Here is a 21,252-nt window from a genome sequence, read left to right as displayed (position 1 = left end):
ATGATCTTCATCAGATGACACTCATAGGACTTCATGTTACACAATACATGTATGTTTTGTTCGATAAAGTTCATATTTATATCCAAAAAGCTCAGTTTACATTGGCGCGTTACGTTCAGTAGTTCCAAAACATCCGTTGATTTTGCAGAGAGCCACATCAATTTACAGAAATACTCATAATAAACATTGCAAAAAGATATAAGTGTTATGCATGAATGTTAGATCCACTTCTCCTTAATGCAACCGCTGTGTCAGATTTCAAAAAAGCTTTACCGAAAAAGCACACCATGCAATAATCTGAGTACAGCGCTCAGACAACAAAGCAAGCCATACAGATATCCGCCATGTTGTGGAGTCAACAAAGTCAGAAATAGCATTATAAATATTCACTTACCTTTGATGATCTTCATCAGAATGCACTCCCAGGAATCCCAGTTCCACAATAAATGTTTGATTTGTTCGATAAAGTCCATAATTTATGTCCAAATACCTCCTTTTTGTTCACGCATTTAGTACACAATCCAAACTCACGACGCGCGGGCAAGTCCAGGCGAAAGTTCAGAAGAAAAGTCATATTACAGTTTGTAGAAACATGTCAAACGAAGTATAGAATCAATCTTTAGGATGTTTTTAACATAAATCTTCAATAATGTTTCAACCGGAGAATTCCTTTGTCTGTAGAAATGCGATGGAATGCAGCTAACTCTCACGTGAGCGCGCATGACCAGCTCATGCCAGACACCTGACTAATTTATCTCCCATTCCCCCCTCCTTCACAGTAGAATCATCAAACAAGGTTCTAAAGACTGTTGAGATCTAGTGGAAGCCTTAGGAAGTGCAATATGACCCCATTTCCACTGTATCTTGGAAAGGCAAAGAGTTGAAAACTACAAACCTCAGATTTCCCACTTCCTGGTTGGATTTTTTCTCAGGTTTTTGCCTGCCATATGAGTTCTGTTATACTCACAGACATCATTCAAACAGTTTTAGAAACTTCAGAGTGTTTTCTATCCAAATCTACTAATTATATGCATATTCTAGCTTTTAGGACTGAGTAGCAGGCAGTTTACTCTGGGCACCTTTTTATCCAAGCTACTCAATACTGCCCCCCTGTCCCAAAGAAGTTAAGCGGTACACTCCACAGAGCTGGGCTTTACGGAAGTGTGGCCAGAAAAAAAGCCATTGTTTAAAGAAAAAAATAAGCAAACACGTTTGGCGTTCGCCAAAATGCACGTGGGAGACTCCCCAACATATGGAAGAAAGTACTCTGGTCAGATGAGACTAAAATTGAGCTTTTTGGCTATCAAGGAAAACGCCATGTCTGGTGCAAACCCCACACCTCTCATCACCCTGAGAACACCATCCCCACATTAAAGCATAGTGGCGGCAGCATCATGCTGTGGGGATGGTTTTCATCGGCAGGGCTTGGGAAACTGGTCAGAATTGAAGGAATGATGGATGGCGCTAAATACAGGGCAATTCTTGAGGGAAACCTGTTTCAGTCTTCCAGAGATTTGAGACTGGGACGGAGGTTCACCTTCCAGCAGGGCAATAACTCTAAGCATACTGCTAAAGCAACACTCGAGTGGTTTAAGGGGAAACATTTAAATGTCTTGGAACGGCCTAGTCAAAGCCCAGACCTCAATCCAATTGAGAATCTGTGGTTTGACTTAAAGATTGCTGTACACCAGGCAGTTCTGCCTTGAATGGGCAAAAATCCCAGTGGCTAGATGTGCCAAGCTTATAGAGACATTCCCCAAGAGACTTGCAATTGTAATTGCTACAAAAGGTGGCTATATAAATTATTGATTTTGCGGGGGTGAATAGTTATACACGCTGAAGTTTTCAGTTTGTTTTGTCTTATTTCGTGTTTGTTTTTATCTTCAAAGTGGTAGGCATGTTGTGTAAATCAAATGATACAAACCCCAAAATATATTTTAATTCCAGGTTGTAAGGCAACAAAATAGGAAAAATGCCAAGGGGGTGAGTACTTTCGCAAGCTACTGTATGTAGGAGTAGAATTTGAACCCTTGGAGGAAGGAGAGAACTGTGACTGTTTGACAGGAGCACTATCCCTCTGTGCCACACCAAAGCTTTGCTTGTTAGATTTTTGTGATTACTGTTACATGTGATTCCTATATCACAAATGAGAAGTTCAGACCCAGGATCAATACCATTGTTACACATGGGCAGTGTTTTTGTCACAGTTTTGGAATATATTGATTGTGCAGTCCAATCAAATTAATAGGCTGAGGAGAACCGTTGAATCTAAAAGACTTTAGAGCCGGGATCATCAATTAGATTCAGCCGTGGGCCAATTTTGTCCTTGAGAGGATGGTCGGGGGGCCGGAACATAATTACAAATAATTAGTAGACAGCAAATTGAGCACAAGAAGCCCAAACACTCTTTCTCTCCCACTACTCTGTCCTCTTATATCATCTCTCCCTTCTGCTAAATCTTTCTCTCTTCTGTCTCCTGATTCTACCTCTTCGACCCTACACTCCTCCCTTTCCGCATCCTATGATTCGCACTGTCCTCTTTCCTCCAGGCCAGCTCGGCCCTCCCCTCCTGCTCCGTGGCTGAGTGACTCATTGCGAGCTAACAGAGCAGGACTGTGGGCAGCTGAGCAAAAATTGAGGAAAACTAAACTTCCGGAGGACCTATCATCCTATCATCCTTTCACCAGCTTTTGCTCTGTATCCGCTGCTAAAGCCACTTTCTACCACTCTAAATGTCAAGCTTCTGTCTCTAACCCTAGGAAACTCTTTTCCATCTTCTCATCCCTCCTTCATCCTCCACCCCCCCGCTCCCTCCTCCCTCTGTGAAAACGACTTTGTCAACCACTTCGAAAAAAAGGTTGACGATATCCGCTACTCATTCACTCAGCCTATCGAGTCCACTGGTCTCACTCACACAGAACTACCCTACATCTTGACCTCTTTCTGCCGCCTGACAACCTGCCCACTCAACCCCATCCCCTCCTCCCTTCTCCAGACCATCTCTGGAGACCTTCTCCCATTCCTCATTCCTCATCAACTCATCCCTGACTACTAGCTGCGTCCCCTCTCACTTCAAAATGGCCCAAGTTGCTCCCCTCCTGAAGAAACCAACAGTCGACTCATCTGACGTCAAAAACTATAGACCTGTATCCCTTCTTTTATTTCTTTCCAAAACACTTGAGCGTGCTGTCTCTGATCAACTTTATTGTTATCTCAGAACAATATTCTTGACCCTAACCAGTCAGGCTTCAAGATGGGTCACTCAACCGAGACTGCTCTTCTCTGTGTCACTTCTCTGCCAAAGCTGACGCTCTCTCCTCTGTTCTCATCCTCCTAGATCTATCTGCTGCCTTTGACACTGTGAACCATCAGATCCTCCTCTCCACCCTCTTAGTGCTGGGCGTCTCAGGCTATGCACACTCTTGGATTGTATCCTACCTGGCAGGCCGCTCCTACCAGGTGACAGGGAGAGGATCTGTGTCTGCACCACATACTCTCACTACTGGTGTCCCCCAGCGCTCGGTTCTAGGCCCTCTCCTCTTCTCTCTATACACCAAGTCACTCGGCTCCGTCATATCCTCACATGGTCTTTTCTATGCGGATGACACTCAACTACTTTTCTCCTTCCTCCCTTCTGACACCAAGGTGGCGACACGCATCTCTGGCAGATATCTCAACCTGAATGTCAGCCCACCACCTCTAGCTCAACCTCAACAAGACAGAACTGCTCTTCCTCCCGGGGAAGGCCTGCCCACTCAATGACCTCTCCATCACGGTTGACAACTCCAGTGTCGCCCTCCCAGAGTGCAAAGAACCTTGGCGTGACCCTGGACAACACCCTGTTGATCTCTGCAAACATCAAAGCAGTGACCCGCTCTTGCAGGTTCATGCTTTACAACATCCGAAGAGTACACAGGAAGTGGAGCAGGTCTACTTTCCTCTCCCGTCTGGATTACTGCAACTCACTGTTGGCCGGGCTCAACGCTTGTGCCATCAAACCCCTGCAATTTATCCAGAACGCTGCAGCCCGCCTGGTTTTCAACCTTCCCAAGTTCTCTCATGTCACCCCACTCCTCCACACATTCGACTGGCTTCCAGTCAAAACTCACATCCACTACAAGACCATGGTGCTTACCGACAGAACAGCAAGAGGAACTTCCCCTCCCTACCTTCAGGCTATGCTCAAACTCTACACCTCAACCTGAGCACTCCATTCTGCCACCTCAGGTCTCGACCCTCCCACCCCTCCAGGAGGGCAGTTCCCGCTCAGCCCAGTCCAAGCTCTTCTCTGTCCTGGCACCACAATGGTGGAACCAGCTTCCCCCTGAAGCTAGGACAGCAGAGTCCCTGCCCATCTTCTAAAAACATCTGAAACCCTACCTCTTCAAAGAGTATCTTTAATAATCCTCCTCCTCACATCGAGCCCCCCAAACATTTTTTTAAATAATAATAATAAATGACAAAAATGCTAAGTGACTAAAATGTAAATGTAAATTAATATTTGACTAAAACATACTGTAACATTTGTATACGATCACATGTTTCTCTCTATTATGCGTGTGAATACTTGGAAACAGATTTCTTCAATTAAAATCACTTGGGAATGATGTCCTGTTGTTTTTAGTCTATTATGTCCAACAATAAAAAGTATTATTATTTTTTGCTCAGAAAACGTGGGGGGCCAAATTGGGCCCGTGGGCCGCCAGTTGGGGAACCCTGCTTTAGAGCATATAGATTTCAATCCTACAGTACCCTGCTCTTATTATACTTGAAATTACAATATGTTTTGAAAGGGTTTGAACCTAACACCTTCAAGTCTGGAAACCAAAGAGAACTCCATTGCTCCACAATAGAGACCAATTTTCAAAACTCAGATTAAGCCTAGTCATAGATGAAAAAGCATTTTCAACGGAAAGTCTCCTTTGAACATGCTTTTTACTTTTTAGTCAGGAAACAAGATGTCTTCAGACTGGTTTTGATCCTCTCACCATTTTGAGAAATAACTGGTCAGTCATGGAAAAGCAGGTGGACTTAATGTTATGTACACACAGTGTAAATAAAAAAATACATAGCAATAGGGGTGTTAGTAAGTTGACTTTTTTATTGAACTTGATAATTGATATATTACAAATGGAGAACACGAATTGTTACAAATGACAATAACAAATGAAGACAATGAGTTTGAAGGCAGATGACACAAACTAGGAGTGTTTTGTAAAATCCCTCGATCCCCGCCCCCACTGTATTCACTAAGGCCTGGTCAATCATCACAGCAGCGAACACAAATGTATAATGGCCAACGGAAAGTCCTTAACAAGCACTGAACACAACAATTAAATTCAGGTTCATCTGAATCAGAGGGATATGGCTGGGGAGCAGGGTTTGGTGGGGGAGCAGGGCCAGGCTGAGGAGCAGGGTTTGGTGGAGGAGCAGGGCCAGGCTGAGGAGCAGGGTTTGGTGGAGGAGCAGGGCCAGGCTGGGGAACAGGGTTTTGCTGAGTGTTACCAGTGGAGTTACCATCACAGTACTGTATGAGGTACTCGGGGTAAACCTGATGCGTTTCAAAAACTACAAACACTCTGGGGTCTTGAATGTTGTCCACACAGCTGTCATAGAAGCTGGATCCTCCGGTTTCTTTAGGAGGTGGTTTCTCATATCTGGAGTTTCCCACAGTGTAGTCTCCCACCAGCACCTGACAAACAAACATGGACCTCAATCCTGACTGGCTGGTGAATCTGTGTGAGTACTGAGCATCCCTAGCAAAGTAACTTCCTGAAAATAAGATATATTAGACAACGTTTAGCCCAGTGTTTAAAAACAATCTGCTTTTTATATATAGCTTTTGTCCACACTGACAGTAAGGAAAAATAAAATTACAACATTTATTAAACCAGTTGTGTTCAGAGACATTTCATTATGTAAGAATGTGTGACTTCACTTTTAGAGAAAACATTTTGAATTATATTATTTATCCCATAATGATATTCAATACACACAGACATAGAAAAGCAAATTGTCAATACAACATTTATTTAGTCTCTCTGGATTTATTGAAACTGTCACGTTCCTGACCTGTTTTCTCTTGTTTTGTATGTGTTTAGTTGGTCAGGGTGTGAGTTGGGATGGGCAGTCTGTGTTGTTTGTTCTATGTGGGAGTGTGTTGGTTAATTAGCCTTATATGGTTCTCAATCAGGGACAGGTGTTATTCATTTCCTCTGATTGAGAATCATATATAGGTAGGCTGTTTTACACTGTTAGTTTGTGGGTGATTGTCTCCTGTGTCAGTGTCTGTATGTTACGCCACACGGGACTGTTTCGGTATCGTTCGTTCGTTCGTTTTGTATGTAGTCTGTTTCCTGTTCATGCGTTCTTCACGTTATATGTAAGTTCGTGTCCAGGTCTGTCTACATCGTTTATTTGTTTTGTAGTTTATCAAGTGTATTTCGTTTCGTCTTCGTCTTGTTTAATAAATCATTATGTCTACATACCTCGCTGCGTGTTGGTCTAATCCATGCTCCTCCTCATCCGAGGAGGAGGAATATGATGACGATCGTTACAGAATCACCCACCAACAAAAGATCAAGCAGCGGTGTAACGGGAGTAAGGGACAGCGCAAGAAGGAGGAATGGACATGGGAGGATATTTTGGACGGAAAGGGTTGCTACACATGGGAGGAGATTCTGGCTGGTAAGGATCGCCTCCCATGGGAACAGCTGGAGGCAGCTCGGAGAGCGGAGGAAACCGGAGAGAGGAACCGGCGTTATGAGGGGACGCGTCTAGCACGGAAGCCCCGAAAAGCCCGTGAGTACTACCCAAAAATTTCTTGGGGGGGGGGCTAAGAGGTAGTGGGCCGAGGGCAGGTAGGAGACCTGCGCCCACTTCCCAGGCTAACCGTGGAGAGCGGGAGTACGGGCGGACACCCTGTTACGCAGTAGAGCGCACGGTGTCTCCTGTATGTGTGCATAGCCCGGTGCGGGTTATTCCACCTCCCCGCACTGGTAGGGCTAGATTGAGCGTTGAGCCGGATGTCATGAAGCCGGCCCTACATATCTGGCCACCAGTACGTCTCCTCGGGCCGGCTTACATGGCACCAGCCTTACGCATGGTGTCCCCGGTTCGCCTACATAGCCCGGTGCGGGTTATTCCACCTCCCCGCACTGGTCGGGCGACGGGGAGCATTCAACCAGGTAAGGTTGGGCAGGCTCAATGCTCAAGGGAGCCAGTACGCTTGCACGGTCCGGTATTTCCGGCGCTACCTCCCCGCCCCAGCCCAGTACCACCAGTGCCTACACCACGCACCAGGCTTCCAGTGCGTTTTCAGAGCCCTGTTCCTCCTCCACGCACTTTTCCTATGGTGCGTGTCTCCAGCCCAGTGCCTCCAGTTCCGGCACCACGCACTAAGCCACCTGTGCGTCTCCAGAGCCCTGTACACACTGTTCCTTCTCCCCGTACTCGTCCTGATGTGCGTGCCCTCAGCCCGGTGCCACCAGTGCCGGTACCACGCACCAGGCAAATAGTACGCTTTGAGAGTCCAGTGTGCTCTGTCCCTGCTCCCCGCACTAGCATGAAGGTGCGTGTCCTTAGCCCGGTGCCTCCAGTTCCGGCACCACGCACCAGGTCTACAGTGCGTCTCAGCCGGCCAGAGTCTGCCGTCTGCCCAACGGCGCCTGAACTGTCCGTCTGCCAAGCGCCGCATGAACTGCCCGTCTGCCATGAGCCTGCAAAGCCGCCCGTCTGCCATGAGCCTACAGAGCCTTCCGCCAGACTGGAGCCGCTAGAGCCTTCCGCCAGACAGGAGCAGCCAAAGCCTTCCGCCAGACAGGATCAGTCTGAGCCATCCGTCTCCGCAGCGCCATCTGAGCCATCCGTCTCCTCAGCGCCATCTGAGCCATCCGTCTCCCCAGCGCCGTCTGAGCCATCCGTCTCCCCAGCGCCGTCTGAGCCATCCGTCTCCCCAGCGCCGTCTGAGCCATCCGTCTCCCCAGCGCCGTCTGAGCCATCCGTCTCCCCAGCGCCGTCTGAGCCATCCGTCTCCCCAGCGCCGTCTGAGCCATCCGTCTCCCCAGCGCCGTCTGAGCCATCCGTCTCCCCAGCGCCGTCTGAGCCATCCGTCTCCCCAGCGCCGTCTGAGCCATCCGTCTGTCCCGAGCCATTAGAGCCGCCCGTCTGTCCCGAGCCGTCAGAGCCGTTAGTCAGTCAGGAGCCGCTAGAGCCATTCGTCAGTCAGGATCTGCCAGAGCCGCCAACCAGACAGGATCTGCCAGAGCCGCCAACCAGACAGGATCTGCCAGAGCCGCCAACCAGACAGGATCTGCCAGAGCCGTCAGCCAGCCATGAGCGTCCAGAGCCGTCAGCCAGCCATGAGCGTCCAGAGCCGTCAGCCAGCCATGAGCGTCCAGAGCCGTCAGCCAGCCATGAGCGTCCAGAGCCGTCAGCCAGCCATGAGCTACCCCTCAGCCCAGAGCTGCCATTAATCCTGAACTGCCCCTCAGTCCAGAGCTGTCTCTCTGTCCGGAGCTGCCCTTCAGTCCGGAGTTGCCCCTCTATCCTGAGCTATCTCTCTATCCTGACCTACCTCTCTGTCCTGAGCTACCTTATCCCGGTGCTGCCCCTTATCTCAACGGTACCCTTTAAATTAAGTGGGTGGAATAGGAGGGTGGTCATTCAGAGGGGAATACGGAAGCTGGGATTGACTATGGTGGGGTGGGGACCTCGCCCAGAGCCTGAGCCACCACCGTGGTCAGATGCCCACCCAGACCCTCCCCTAGACTTTGTGCTGGTGCGCCCGGAGTTCGCACCTTAAGGGGGGGGGGTTATGTCACGTTCCTGACCTGTTTTCTCTTGTTTTGTATGTGTTTAGTTGGTCAGGGTGTGAGTTGGGATGGGCAGTCTGTGTTGTTTGTTCTATGTGGGAGTGTGTTGGTTAATTAGCCTTATATGGTTCTCAATCAGGGACAGGTGTTATTCATTTCCTCTGATTGAGAATCATATATAGGTAGGCTGTTTTACACTGTTAGTTTGTGGGTGATTGTCTCCTGTGTCAGTGTCTGTATGTTAAGCCACACGGGACTGTTTCGGTATCGTTCGTTCGTTCGTTTTGTATGTAGTCTGTTTCCTGTTCATGCGTTCTTCACGTTATATGTAAGTTCGTGTCCAGGTCTGTCTACATCGTTTATTTGTTTTGTAGTTTATCAAGTGTATTTCGTTTCGTCTTCGTCTTGTTTAATAAATCATTATGTCTACATACCTCGCTGCGTGTTGGTCTGATCCATGCTCCTCCTCATCCGAGGAGGAGGAATATGACGACGATCGTTACAGAAACATTGCATACATAGTACTGGCATCCTACCTTTTCCGTAGGAAGTTCCATTTTTTCCACATATTCTCCAGTCAAAGTTGTCTCTGCAAATACTGTCAAAGTATTTGGAGTCAGTACCATGGAAAAGCTGCTTCTCATTGATGCTTGTCAAGGAGGATTTCATTTGATCTCTTTGTCTAAAAAGGAATATTCGTGAATCAACCTATTTTAGTGTGCCATTATTTACATTTAATAAGACTAACAAATGTGTAATTAAAATGGTAAATGCAGAATCACTGTACAGTTGCATAAATCAAGGCTAACATCATAAAATAACTCATTAGAAGCTGTATAGTGTTGAAAATCACTTTGTTCATTAACTGTGTTATTTCTATTTTGAATTGAGATCAGCTTCAGTAAATATCATCCACATATTTTCATAATACCAAAATGTTAGCATGATTATCAAAATATGCACTTAAAAACTGTCAATCAGAGACGTCCACAGTAAGAAGAAAAATGAATAGATTTGTATTTTGAGTGAACTATTTTTTAAAGAAACATACAGCACATAGAACTTCCACAGGGCTGGGTTTTGTACTCTCTCAATGGTGTGTATGTGAAACCCCACCACAGTTTTCTCAAAATGGGCCTTGATGTCTTCGTATTCACCTGTTGAGCTTGACAACATAACTCTCTGTGAAGAAAAACCCTTCGTAAGCTCATTCATACACAATCATACATGCTTTTAGAAGACACCGTGTGGTACTGCATGCTATACAATTTGTTCAGAACAATATGATGCTGGTTTGTATTCAAACAAGTTAATCTGATAATTTAATCTAACATCCCATCCACAGTGAACATTAACACAATGCATGTATGTTTTATGCTTTTTGGATGTTTTTCCATTACCTCAAAGCCGATTCCAGGCAATCGAGACTGGTCCCAGTAAGGTGGCACAATCGAAGAGTTGGTATTAGATGTGCTTAAGGAAGAAGTTAGGGGATACAAAGGGGTAATTTACACCTTGCATTATCCTTATACGAACAGCTGTGATAGGATTACATTCCGAACAAGGCCTTCACATTTACACCTGGGGAGCTATTTTCGGCTGGCGGTAATGAGGCGCAAGTGTCAAACGCACGTTAGATTGCAATTTTGTCATGTCAAATCTCTCACTGGCACTTTCTAGCCTTTACGCCAGGTTCTGCGATTTACCTGCCTAACATCAACGGGCTTGCGCTGAATTTCAGTGAGGGCAACTACGGATATTTAAGACTGGTCTTAGTGGTAAAGCAATTGGTTATGGCATTGATTTTGCTAACGGAGGCTGACAAAGTAGCCTTATGTGCATCATCAAAATACCACAATAGCCAAAAAGTCAGACATTCCCCTTTTTATTTATATTGAACACTATTTTTGTCCAGGTTCTGTGAAACGTTTGGACTCATTAAGTGTGATGCCCTTGAAAGGTGTCAGTAGCCATGTTTCCATTAAATTGTTCAGTGATCATTTTTTTTACATTTAGAAAGTAATTTTTACATTTTACAGTAGGCTTACACCGACTGTACAAAACATTAGGAACACCTTCCTAATATTGAGTTGCACCCTCTTTTGCCCTCAGAACAGCCTAAATTCGTCGCAGCATGGACTCCACAGAAATGCTGACCCATGTTGACTCCAATGCTGCTCACATTTGTGTCAAATTAGCTGGATGTCCTTTTTGTGGTGGACCATTCTTGATTCACACCGGAAACTGTTGAGTGTGAAAAACTCAGTAGGGTTGCAGTTCTTGACACACTCAAACCGGTGTGCCTGGCACCGACTACCATGTTATTAAAATAGAGCCCCTCGTATTAAAATGTGTGCACATCGGCCAGATTGTTTCTGCATACAAGCCACTAGGGGCAACATGAGTGCCTATGTTGTGGATGGGTTAAGGAGAGGAATAAACTGGGAGGATTGGGGGTTCAACCCCAGTGATAGGCACTCATTTAGTAATTTTACTTTTTCTGTTTTAACACTATGCCAAACCTTAACCCTTAACCACTCAAGAATGAATGCCTAAATATACTTTTTTTCTCTTCCCTTTTGTGTAGTCTGACTGGCAGCTAAAATACGTCAAAATGTGATGTAATTAAAGCAGAAACATGCCATAATCTACAGACTGCACCACAGACGGCACCACACGCCGTAATTAAAGCGTAATTAAAATGGGCAGCCATAATTCTGTTGCTGCAGTTACGGATGGTGTTTCATTTGGAGCTTGAGTTGATCATTTCCCTTCATCGCGAGAACCAATAATGATTTCAGAACTGCAATGTATTTTTACTGAAGGTTTGTATAAAAATGAAGTGTCATTGGAGTGCACTTTCCTTTTTTCACGTTAATCGTTTTCCCTTTTCCATTGACCATATCTATGCCTGTCATGTTTCTAATACATTGATATATTGTCACTCAATTAATCAAGGAAATGTTATGATCCAAAAACATATCATGGGAAAACGTCATTCTGTCACATTTTTTCAAAAAGTTAGGCATCAACCAATTGACGGTTATGTTAATTGGTCATGCTCCCAGTAGGCTTTGTGGTGCCAATGGGAAAATAAAATTGTCACAGAATTGATACTTATATGTGCAGTCAATGGGAAAAGATGAGCATCAATGAATTGATGCTTCAACACTGTGACACTTATCTTTACCCATTGACTGGAATGTCTTTAACCACCCCCTTTATTAGAATTGATTAACCACTGATCCTTATTTAGGCTATATTACAGGCAGCATATCATTTTTGATGATGTCTTCATCATCACTATCACATGCCTGTCTCTCGCTCCCCTTTAGACTTTCCCTATCAATTCATTTGATACATTGTGTCTTTGTCACGGATCCCCTGGTACTGCTGCTCATTCTGTGTACCAGTTTCGGAGGTCTACGTCACCAGTCTCTAGGCGTCACTGAACTGTCTCATTATGCACGCCTGGTTCCCGGTCCCCCTGATTAGTAATTGTATATATGTCCCCTCTGTTCACCATTGTCTTGGTCGGTTATTATTCCCGTCCGTTGGTCTTGTGAGTACCTGTGCTTTGTTGTCTCGGCTTTTGTGCTGCGTGTATTGAGTACTCATTATTACGGGCCTCGTCCCGTGTATTGTTGTGCACTTGTTATTACAGGTATGGTCCCGTGTATTGTATTTATGGGTCTCATGTTGTATTATTGGGTGGAGTATTAAAACACCCTATTACGTATTCCTGCGCCTGTCTTCAATAATTTATACAACGTGACGGTCTTGGCATTATCCTGTTAACAAAAAGCAAAGTTGTCATTGATATTTTGCTGAGACTTTTTAAAACAGTAAATACATAAATGTACTTGTCATAGCGCAGCCCCATGCAGGCTAGGCTTCCAGTCCACTGTTAAAAGCTTGAAACTCTCCGCTATTGATTAGAATACAATGCAATGAAGAATTCTATTATTGTTTTCAACTGAGTACAAAACTCTAATCTTGGCTGAAAACGGCAGTGAATAATGTAATTTGAATAACCAATCAAAAGCCTCAACGTCGTCCTGTCATGTTTTTGCAATGAGTTAGATTTAAACCCATTGAGACTAATGCCAATTGGTCATGCTTCCAGCAGGATTTGCGGTGTCAATAGGAAAAGATGAGGGTCAACCAATTGATGCTTATATCAATACATTGCAGTCAATGGCAAAGATGAGTGTCACTGGGTTGACGATCGTGTCAGTACATTACAATCAATGGGAAAATATGAGTGTTACAGGAACGACGCTGACATGTATCTTGTGTCCTGATTGTGCCCACATTTAAAGACAGGTGTAGAAGATCTAAATTATGAACTGATTGTGATAGGATCTTCCTGGCGGATTTGGATGGACAAACCATTTCAATTATCATTATCCATCCTCTAAAATCATTGACAGGTGGAAACATTGACCATAATTATTTTAAAATGAATACATTCAATAAAAAAAGCATATTAAGGAACATTAAATCTGGTCAGAATGAAGACACTGTGAATAGACAAGAGACATTAATACCATGTGTAGATGTGACACCTTGTTCAGATAGTGATTTGATCCTCTTGATCAGATGTGGAAAACCACATGTTAGTGCAAGGTATAAACAGGGCTAAAGGTACACTACCGTTCAAAAGTTTGGGGTCACTTCTAAATGTCCTTGTTTGAAATTAAATGAGTTGCAAAATGAATATGAAATAGTTACAACGTTGACAAGGTTATAAATAATGATTTTTAATTGAAATAATAATTGTGTCCTTCAAACTTTGCTTTCGTCAAACAATCCTCCATTTGCAGCAATTACAGCCTTGCAGACCTTTGCCATTCTAGTTATCAATTTGTTGAGGTAATCTGAAGAGATTTCACCCCATGCTTCCTGAAGCATCTCCCACAAATTGGATTGGCTTGATGGGCACTTCTTACGTACCATACGGTCAAGCTGCTCCCACAACAGCTCAATAGGGTTGAGATCTGGTGACTGTGCTTGCCACTCCATTATATATACCAGCTGACTGCTTCTTCCCTAAATAGTTCTTGCATAATTTGGAGCTCTGATTTGGGTCATTGTCCTGTTGCAGGAGGAAATTGGCTCCAATTAAGCGCCGTCCACAAGGTATGGCATGGCGTTGCAAAATGGAGTGATAGCCTTCCTTCTTCAAGATCCCTTTTATCCTGTACAAATCTCCCACTTTACCACCACCAAAGCATCCCCAGACCATCACATTGCCGACACCATGCTTGACAGTTGGTGTCAAGCACTCCTCCAGCATCTTTTCATTTTTTCTGTATCTCACGAATGTTCTTCTTTGTGATTCGAACACCTCAAACTTAGATTTGTCTGTCCAGTGTCTGTTCTTTTGCCCATCTTAATATTTTATTTTTATTGGCCAGTCTGAGATACGGCTTTTTCTTTGCAACTCTGCCTAGAAGGCCGGCATCCCGGAGTCACCTCTTCACTGTTGACGTTGAGACTGGTGTTTTGCGTGTACTATTTCATGAAGCTGCCAGTTGAGGACTTGTGAGGCGTCTGTTTGTCAAACTAGACACTCTAATGTAATTCTAATGTACTTGTCCTCTTGTGCACCGGGGCCTCCCACTCCTCTTTCTATTCTGTTTAGAGCCAGTTTGCGCTGTTCTGTGAAGGGACTAGTACACAGCGTTGTACCAGATCTTCAGTTTCTTGGCAATTTCTCACATTGAATAGCCTTCATTTCTCAGAACAAGAATAGACTGACGAGTTTCAGAAGAAAGTTCTTTGTTTCTGTCCATTTTGAGCCTGTATTCGAACCCACAAATGCTGATGCTCCAGATACTCAACTAGTCTAAAGAAGGCCAGTTGTAATGCTTCATTAATCAGAACAACAGTTTTCAGCTGTGCTAACATAATTGCAAAAGGGTTTTCTAATCATCAATTAGCCTTTTAAAATTATAAACTTGGATTAAGCTAACACAACGTGCCATTGGAACACAGGAGTGATGGTTGCTGATAATGGGCCTCTGTACGCCTATGTAGATATTCCCTAAAATAAAATCTGCTGTTGTCACGTTCGTTGGAATGAATGTTGAACCAAGGCGCAGCGTATGTTGAGTTCCACATATTTTAATGAAAGTGAAACTAAGCAACGACAAAAAACAAATAAACAATAAACTAACAACGAACCGTGACTACCGATATGCTATGTGCACTAACTCAAAACACATACATTCAAACAATATCCCATAACCCACAGGTGGAAAAATACAACTTAAGTATGATCCCCAATTAGAGACAATGATTATCAGCTGCCTCTAATTGGGAATCATACACAAACCCCAACATAGAAAATTAAACCTAGAACCCCACATAGAAAATATTAAACTAGACTAAAACCCCTAGTCACGCCCTGACCTACTCTACCATAGAAAATACAGGCTTTCTATGGTCAGGACGTGACAGACGTTTCCAGTCATTTACAACATTAACAATGTCTACACTGTATTTCTGATTAATTTGATGTTATTTTAAAATGGACAAAAAATGTGCTTTTCTTTCAAAAACAAGGACATTTCTAAGTGACTCCAAACGTTTGAACGGTAGTGTAGCTATTACAAATTTGGAGGCATAAACATCCCAGACCATATATTCCCCCGGCAACGGGAGGTCAAGTGTCACCTTGGTCTCTCCTGTCTGTGATCTAACATTTCCTTACTGTTTGTCCCTCTTCATATCCTCCCGATCTACTACATCTCACTACTGTACTACTACTAATGTACTACTATAAAAAAATGTATATAGGCTTATATATATTTTTATTTATTAAATTAATTAATTAAATGATCTTGCCTAGATTATTTGAATGTGTTATTAATTACATTTGCTGTATTTCACTCTTACCAAATTGCTCTCTGAACATCTATGGGAGATTTGAAGATCGGACGTCTTCTTACCCATCTTAGGGTGTGTGAGCTCTTGTTACTCTGGATCATATCTAAAAAATAATATATTTCTCAGTTCAGAAAGTAAAGCAGGTAGATACTAAAGCAGGTAGATAATATCAGCCTACCTTCCAAATTGACTTCATAGGTGTGTCGTCCAGCAGTGAACTCATACACTGAGCCAAGAGAGGGATCACTGTACACCCTCTCTAGTTCCTCCACAGTCTTAGGACACACACAAACGCACGCACGCACGCACGCACGCACGCACGCACGCACGCACGCACGCGCACACACACACACATTAGGGATACTTTCATTCTTCTTTTCTTTGTGCCATATTAGAGGGTGAAATTAGGTATCACTACATACTGATGACCAAAATGCGTTCCAGCATTCATCCTTTTCTTCCCAGTACCAAGCCCACTCGGTAGCAAGGACAGCTTCTGGTTGGTCCAGGGAGGAAACTGTAGCAAGTCGCCGAACTTTGCTGTGACCGCGGATCATGAGGATAAAGTTCACTGGTGGTATTCCATGGCTAGGGCATAAAAACACCTTTTACTTCATTTTAAACATTTTGTAATTGTCTCTCAGTTTAAAATAGATGATTTTTTGGGCATACATACCTCTCTGTCTTTGCTGGGTCACAGTAGTCTCTCTCAATGCCCTCATTATCTGGGATACGTGACCAGCCACATCCATTCTCCACCTCCCATTGATATGGCATAGTAGAATGGATGCCCATACATTTATCTTAAATATAAATCAATATCAGTGCAATAAACCCGTACCGATTAAGTCAGGGAAATTAGAACACCAATGTGAACTGATAATACCTCCAGTGTTATACTGTACCTCCTTTAAAGCAACATCCAAAAATGTAGTCATGACAAATTTCATTTTTTTCTGGAAAAAAATGTAAGATTTCACATTTCAATTTCTGATTAGTTTGCAAAGTAAGCTTGGAAGTTATTTGAAGAACACACGATGCCAAAATTCAGTTAAATAAAGTTAAATAAACAAGACATGACATTCTAGACTCTCATAATTGTGAGTTTCTCTCTGTTCTGGACAGTAGTCTCAAAATACATGTTTTTATTTACCATTAATACAAATGATTCAAGATTCTGTAATTATGTGTCAATTTATTAGCTACGGGAAAGTTATAATAAGTTATAATATGTAGATAAAGTTTGGCACATTTGCTGCACCTTTCATGATTTTATGAAATTGGGAGGTCTGTAGGAAAGTCTCAGCAAGTCCCATGGATTCATTGATAGGCCCAACGATCTCAATCTCTCGTTTATCCGCATCCTCACATATACGAACAAAACGTACAGACATACTGTGTGCAGAGATACAATAATAAGAAGAAGAACAACCACAACAACTACAAAAATTACAACAGGTCATTCAGTCAGTTTACAGGGGTCGGTATAGGTTTAGGGTATAACAGTAAACATATCAGAGGTCTAGCAATTATTATTATATACCTAATATAATATTAATATAATAATAATGTAATACATTTATAATGATGTATATATAATTATGTCATATTTTATTTATGCATAATATCAGTTACTTATGAGATCTGTGTACAGGTGTTTGCTTCAGCTGCATAATGATCATTCTTTGAGAGGGCATTGTACTCTTACTTAAATGTACATCAAATCTACCAAACAAATCTTGTCTATATATACAAGTTAAAGAAAGCCAAAACCTTGGAGAAACTGCATCTGAGCCATTAGGAGCCTAAAAACAGGAAGAAGTGAGAATGCTTACCTTGTAGTAGTAAGATACAGCCTCAAGTGTGCTCTGAGATTGTCACTAAGATAAATGCTGTTTATAGTCTATCATACAAGGAAATGGCAAATGGCTTACTGTAAATTACTATGATAAGCCAAATCATACTTTGCCCTTTGATGGTAGTAAATTAAAAAATACCTGACTCAGCCCCCTGACCTCTGACTTTATGGTTGGTTATATGCCGCGTTCACGCAGTAGTCAGAATGTAACGGGTGTCATAATCCTCCTCCTCCTCGGACGAGGAGAGGCGAGACGGATCGGACCAAAACGCAGAGTGGTTAGTGTTCATGATGATTTATTATAACGAAACTGAAACTGACTTACAAAACAAATAAACGATGTGCAGAAACCTATACAGTACCGTGTGGTGAAAACACAAACACGGAAACAAACACCCACAAAAACCACGTGAAACCCCGGCAGGGACAACGATTGACAGCTGCCTCTGATTGAGAATCATACCAGGCCGAACACAAAATCCCAACATAGAAAATCACACATAGACAAACCCACCCAACTCACGCCCTGACCAACTAAATAAATACAAAACAAAGGAAAACAGGTCAGGAACGTGACACAGAACTAGGAAACTCTGACATTTCCGACTTGCTACAACTACTGGTTGTAGTTATACACAACACGTTCAACGAATCAGCATGTCAGAAATGTCAGAGTACCGACTAGCGTGTGAAAGCGCCAATAGTCGGATGGCGCTGCTGGGAGATCGTGGAAATTGTTTCCCATTAGTACAGATGCAGAGATTTGACTGTCCGTATGCTTCCCATCCGAAACAGTTTGTGCACATTATGACATTTTGTGACGTTTTTGCTCATTTTGGTCTTCGGTGTGGGTTTTTACGGCTCTTTGTGCACAAGGCATTTTTTCTTGAGGCAAGCCGAAGTCGGTAGCCAAAGTCTACGCCCCTTCTTCAATAATTGCTCGTCAGTAAGGATTCTTAAATTGTGTTTTTGGCATTCAACGACAAGTATTCATGCACATTTTTTCACTTGAGAAATACTGCACCAAACATCTTAGATGTAAAATTGCGCAACTAAGATCTCCCGTGCAAAAACGACAAAGTTTACGACAGATTTCTTGAGTTATCTGTATAAAGAGTAAAGTGTAGGGCTGCCCAGCCCCCGAAGTGACTATTATCAACTGTGTAGATGGGTGAAATCCACATTGACTGAGGATGACAGAGAGTGAAGGCATTACCATGCTTGAATTTGGCTGGTGCCTAGTGACCTCAGCTTGGAGAACCGAACACGTGCTATAGCGTGCAATTGCAGCCCTGTATGCAGGAATCTCCCCCCCCCCCGAGTATCCCATTGGTTCCTCCATGAACCCTCCCCAACGCCCGAGCATCCCATTGGTTCCTGCATCAACGCCGCCCCTCCATCACCCCAATGGTTCCTGCATGAACGCACCCCCCAGCGCAATTATGAAGAGGCTAAGTGACAAAGAGCTAATGTTCTTGCAATCAATGTCCCAGCATTAAATTATTGAGAACCTTAGCTCAGAGCTGCACAGTTAGAGGCCACGCATTTATGCTATGTATAGTGTGAATAACATTTACCATTAGACCATTCACCAAATAATAATTCAAGAATCATTACAGTTTGCATCCATTTAAAGGTAATCAGATTTATTAGTTATGCAATAAGAATACCATTTTGAAATGGTACATAACATAATTGTTCAAAAGATGTCAAAAGATACAAATATCTAAAAGTCTATAGGCTAAATTTAAAACACACTATAGTGTAAAATAACGCTAAACCAGGAGATTGGTTTCCAAATCTGAGTGCCATATCCCAGTATCGCCTTTCATCTAATTATCATCAATTTGCATGGCACAAAACAATAAAACAAAAGGCATAAAACTTCACTCAGTCTCTAATCTAATCACCACATCTAAATGATCTGTGTCGCTCCTCTGGGAACTGACCGCCGCCCGTTGAACAGAATAACATGGTTTCTCTGTAACAATAAATGAATAGCATTTAGAGTACAATAAAATATACACAAATGAATAGCTCTTCATGAACTCTTGAAACAATCCGAACTTGACAATTTAATTCACACCGTTACATTCATTTCGGCGATTAAGGTTTTCATCAGTGTTCACACCTCTAATGGCGTCAGAGACCCCAAGACTTCCATGGGAACATCTCATCCCAGAAATTACCACGGATAAGGTGCATTTGACCCATGTGATAGCCCACAGATGGTCAGCCATCCAAACAATGTCATAAATCGTGATTGAGTCATCACTCTGTTCCTCGGCATCAGCAAGTCGCTGGAAGCATCTGCCTCTACTGGCCTACAGCACCTTTGGAAAGTATTCACACCCCTTTACTGTCTGTCACATCCTGATCTGTTTCACCTGTGCTTGTCTCCACCCCCTCCAGGTGTCGCCCATCTTCCCCAATTATCCTCTGGGAATTTATACCTGTGTTTTCTGTCAGTCTGTACCAGTTTATCTTGTTTGTCAAGCTTACCAGCGTTTGTCCTGTCAGCTCCTGTCTTTTCCCAGCCTCTCTTTTTCTCGTCCTCCTGGTTTTTGACCCTTGCCTGTCCTGACCCTGTACCCACCCGCCTGACCACTCTGCCTGTCCCTGACCCTGAGCCTGCCTGCCGTCCTGTTCCTTTGCTCCTACTCTGTATTATCGACCCCTGCCTGCCTTGACCTGTCGTTTGCCTGCCCCTGTTGTTACAATAAACATTGTTACTTCATACAGTCTGCACTTGGGTCTTACCTTGATACCTGATAAAGTCACTGCAAAGATACAGGCATCCTTCCAAAATCAGTTGCCGGAGAGGAAGTAAACCGCTCAGGGTTTTCACCATGAGACCAATGGTGACTTTAAAACAGTTAGAGTTTAATGGCTGTGATAGGAGAAAACTGAGGATGGATCGACAATATTGTAGTTACTCCACAATACTGGCATAATTGACAGAGCGAAAACATGGAAGCTTGTACATAATAAAAATATATATTTTTTAATAGTAGTAAAAAAATGGTACTTTTTTTGACCCATCTACCAATGGGTTCCCTTCTTTGAAAGGGATTGGAAAAACTCCCTCGTCTTTGTGGTTGAATCTGTGTTTGAAATTCACTGCTCAACCGAGGGACCTTACAGATGTGGGCTACAGAGATGAGGTAGTCATTCAAAAATCATGTTCAACACTATTATTGCACACAGAGTGAGTCCATGCAATTTATTATGTGACTTGTTAAGCAGATTTTTACTCCTGAACATATTTAGGCATGCCATAACAAAGGGGTTGAATAATTGTTGATACAAGATATTTCAGCTTTTCATTTCTAATTCATTTGCACACATTTTGAAAAACATAATTCAGATATGAAAAACATATCAGGTATTCTGTGGTAAGGCCAGTAACAAACAATCTGAATTTAATCCATTTGTAATTCAAGCTGTAACCAAACAAAATGTGAAAAAAGTCAAGGGGTTTGAATACTTTCTGAAGGCACTGTATGTTTTAATATTCAAATTCAGAGTTGAAATGCAGATGTTAAATATTAGTCATTGCCTGTAAATGACGTTTACAAACTTTCAAGATAAAAACATCAGTTTCATATTGTGGCAAGTTTCTAGTACAGAAGCTCGTGAGACAGTAAAATTCAAACAAAAGTGCTTTTATTACCTATTCAAGGTCAA

At 43.1% G+C, this 21,252-nt stretch overlaps 1 protein-coding gene across 1 annotated transcript in view; it reads right to left on the bottom strand.

The window, feature by feature from the left end:
- Window positions 1-2,519: 2,519 nt before the first annotated feature.
- Window positions 2,520-21,252, bottom strand: part of LOC120031864 (protein mono-ADP-ribosyltransferase PARP12-like) — a 45,190-nt gene continuing 26,457 nt past the window's right edge. The window contains exons 3-7 of the mRNA XM_038977677.1: window positions 10,214-10,286; window positions 9,865-9,995; window positions 9,350-9,495; window positions 5,506-5,772; window positions 2,520-2,623 (exon numbers count right to left, since the gene is read on the bottom strand). Of these exons, the coding sequence (XP_038833605.1) occupies window positions 2,520-2,623; window positions 5,506-5,772; window positions 9,350-9,495; window positions 9,865-9,995; window positions 10,214-10,286 (721 nt within the window). The remainder of the gene's footprint in view (window positions 2,624-5,505; window positions 5,773-9,349; window positions 9,496-9,864; window positions 9,996-10,213; window positions 10,287-21,252) is intronic.

Source organism: Salvelinus namaycush, chromosome 38 (genome assembly GCF_016432855.1).
Source record: "Salvelinus namaycush isolate Seneca chromosome 38, SaNama_1.0, whole genome shotgun sequence".
Classification (NCBI taxonomy): domain Eukaryota; kingdom Metazoa; phylum Chordata; class Actinopteri; order Salmoniformes; family Salmonidae; genus Salvelinus; species Salvelinus namaycush.
This window is presented reverse-complemented; position numbering and strand designations above follow the sequence as displayed.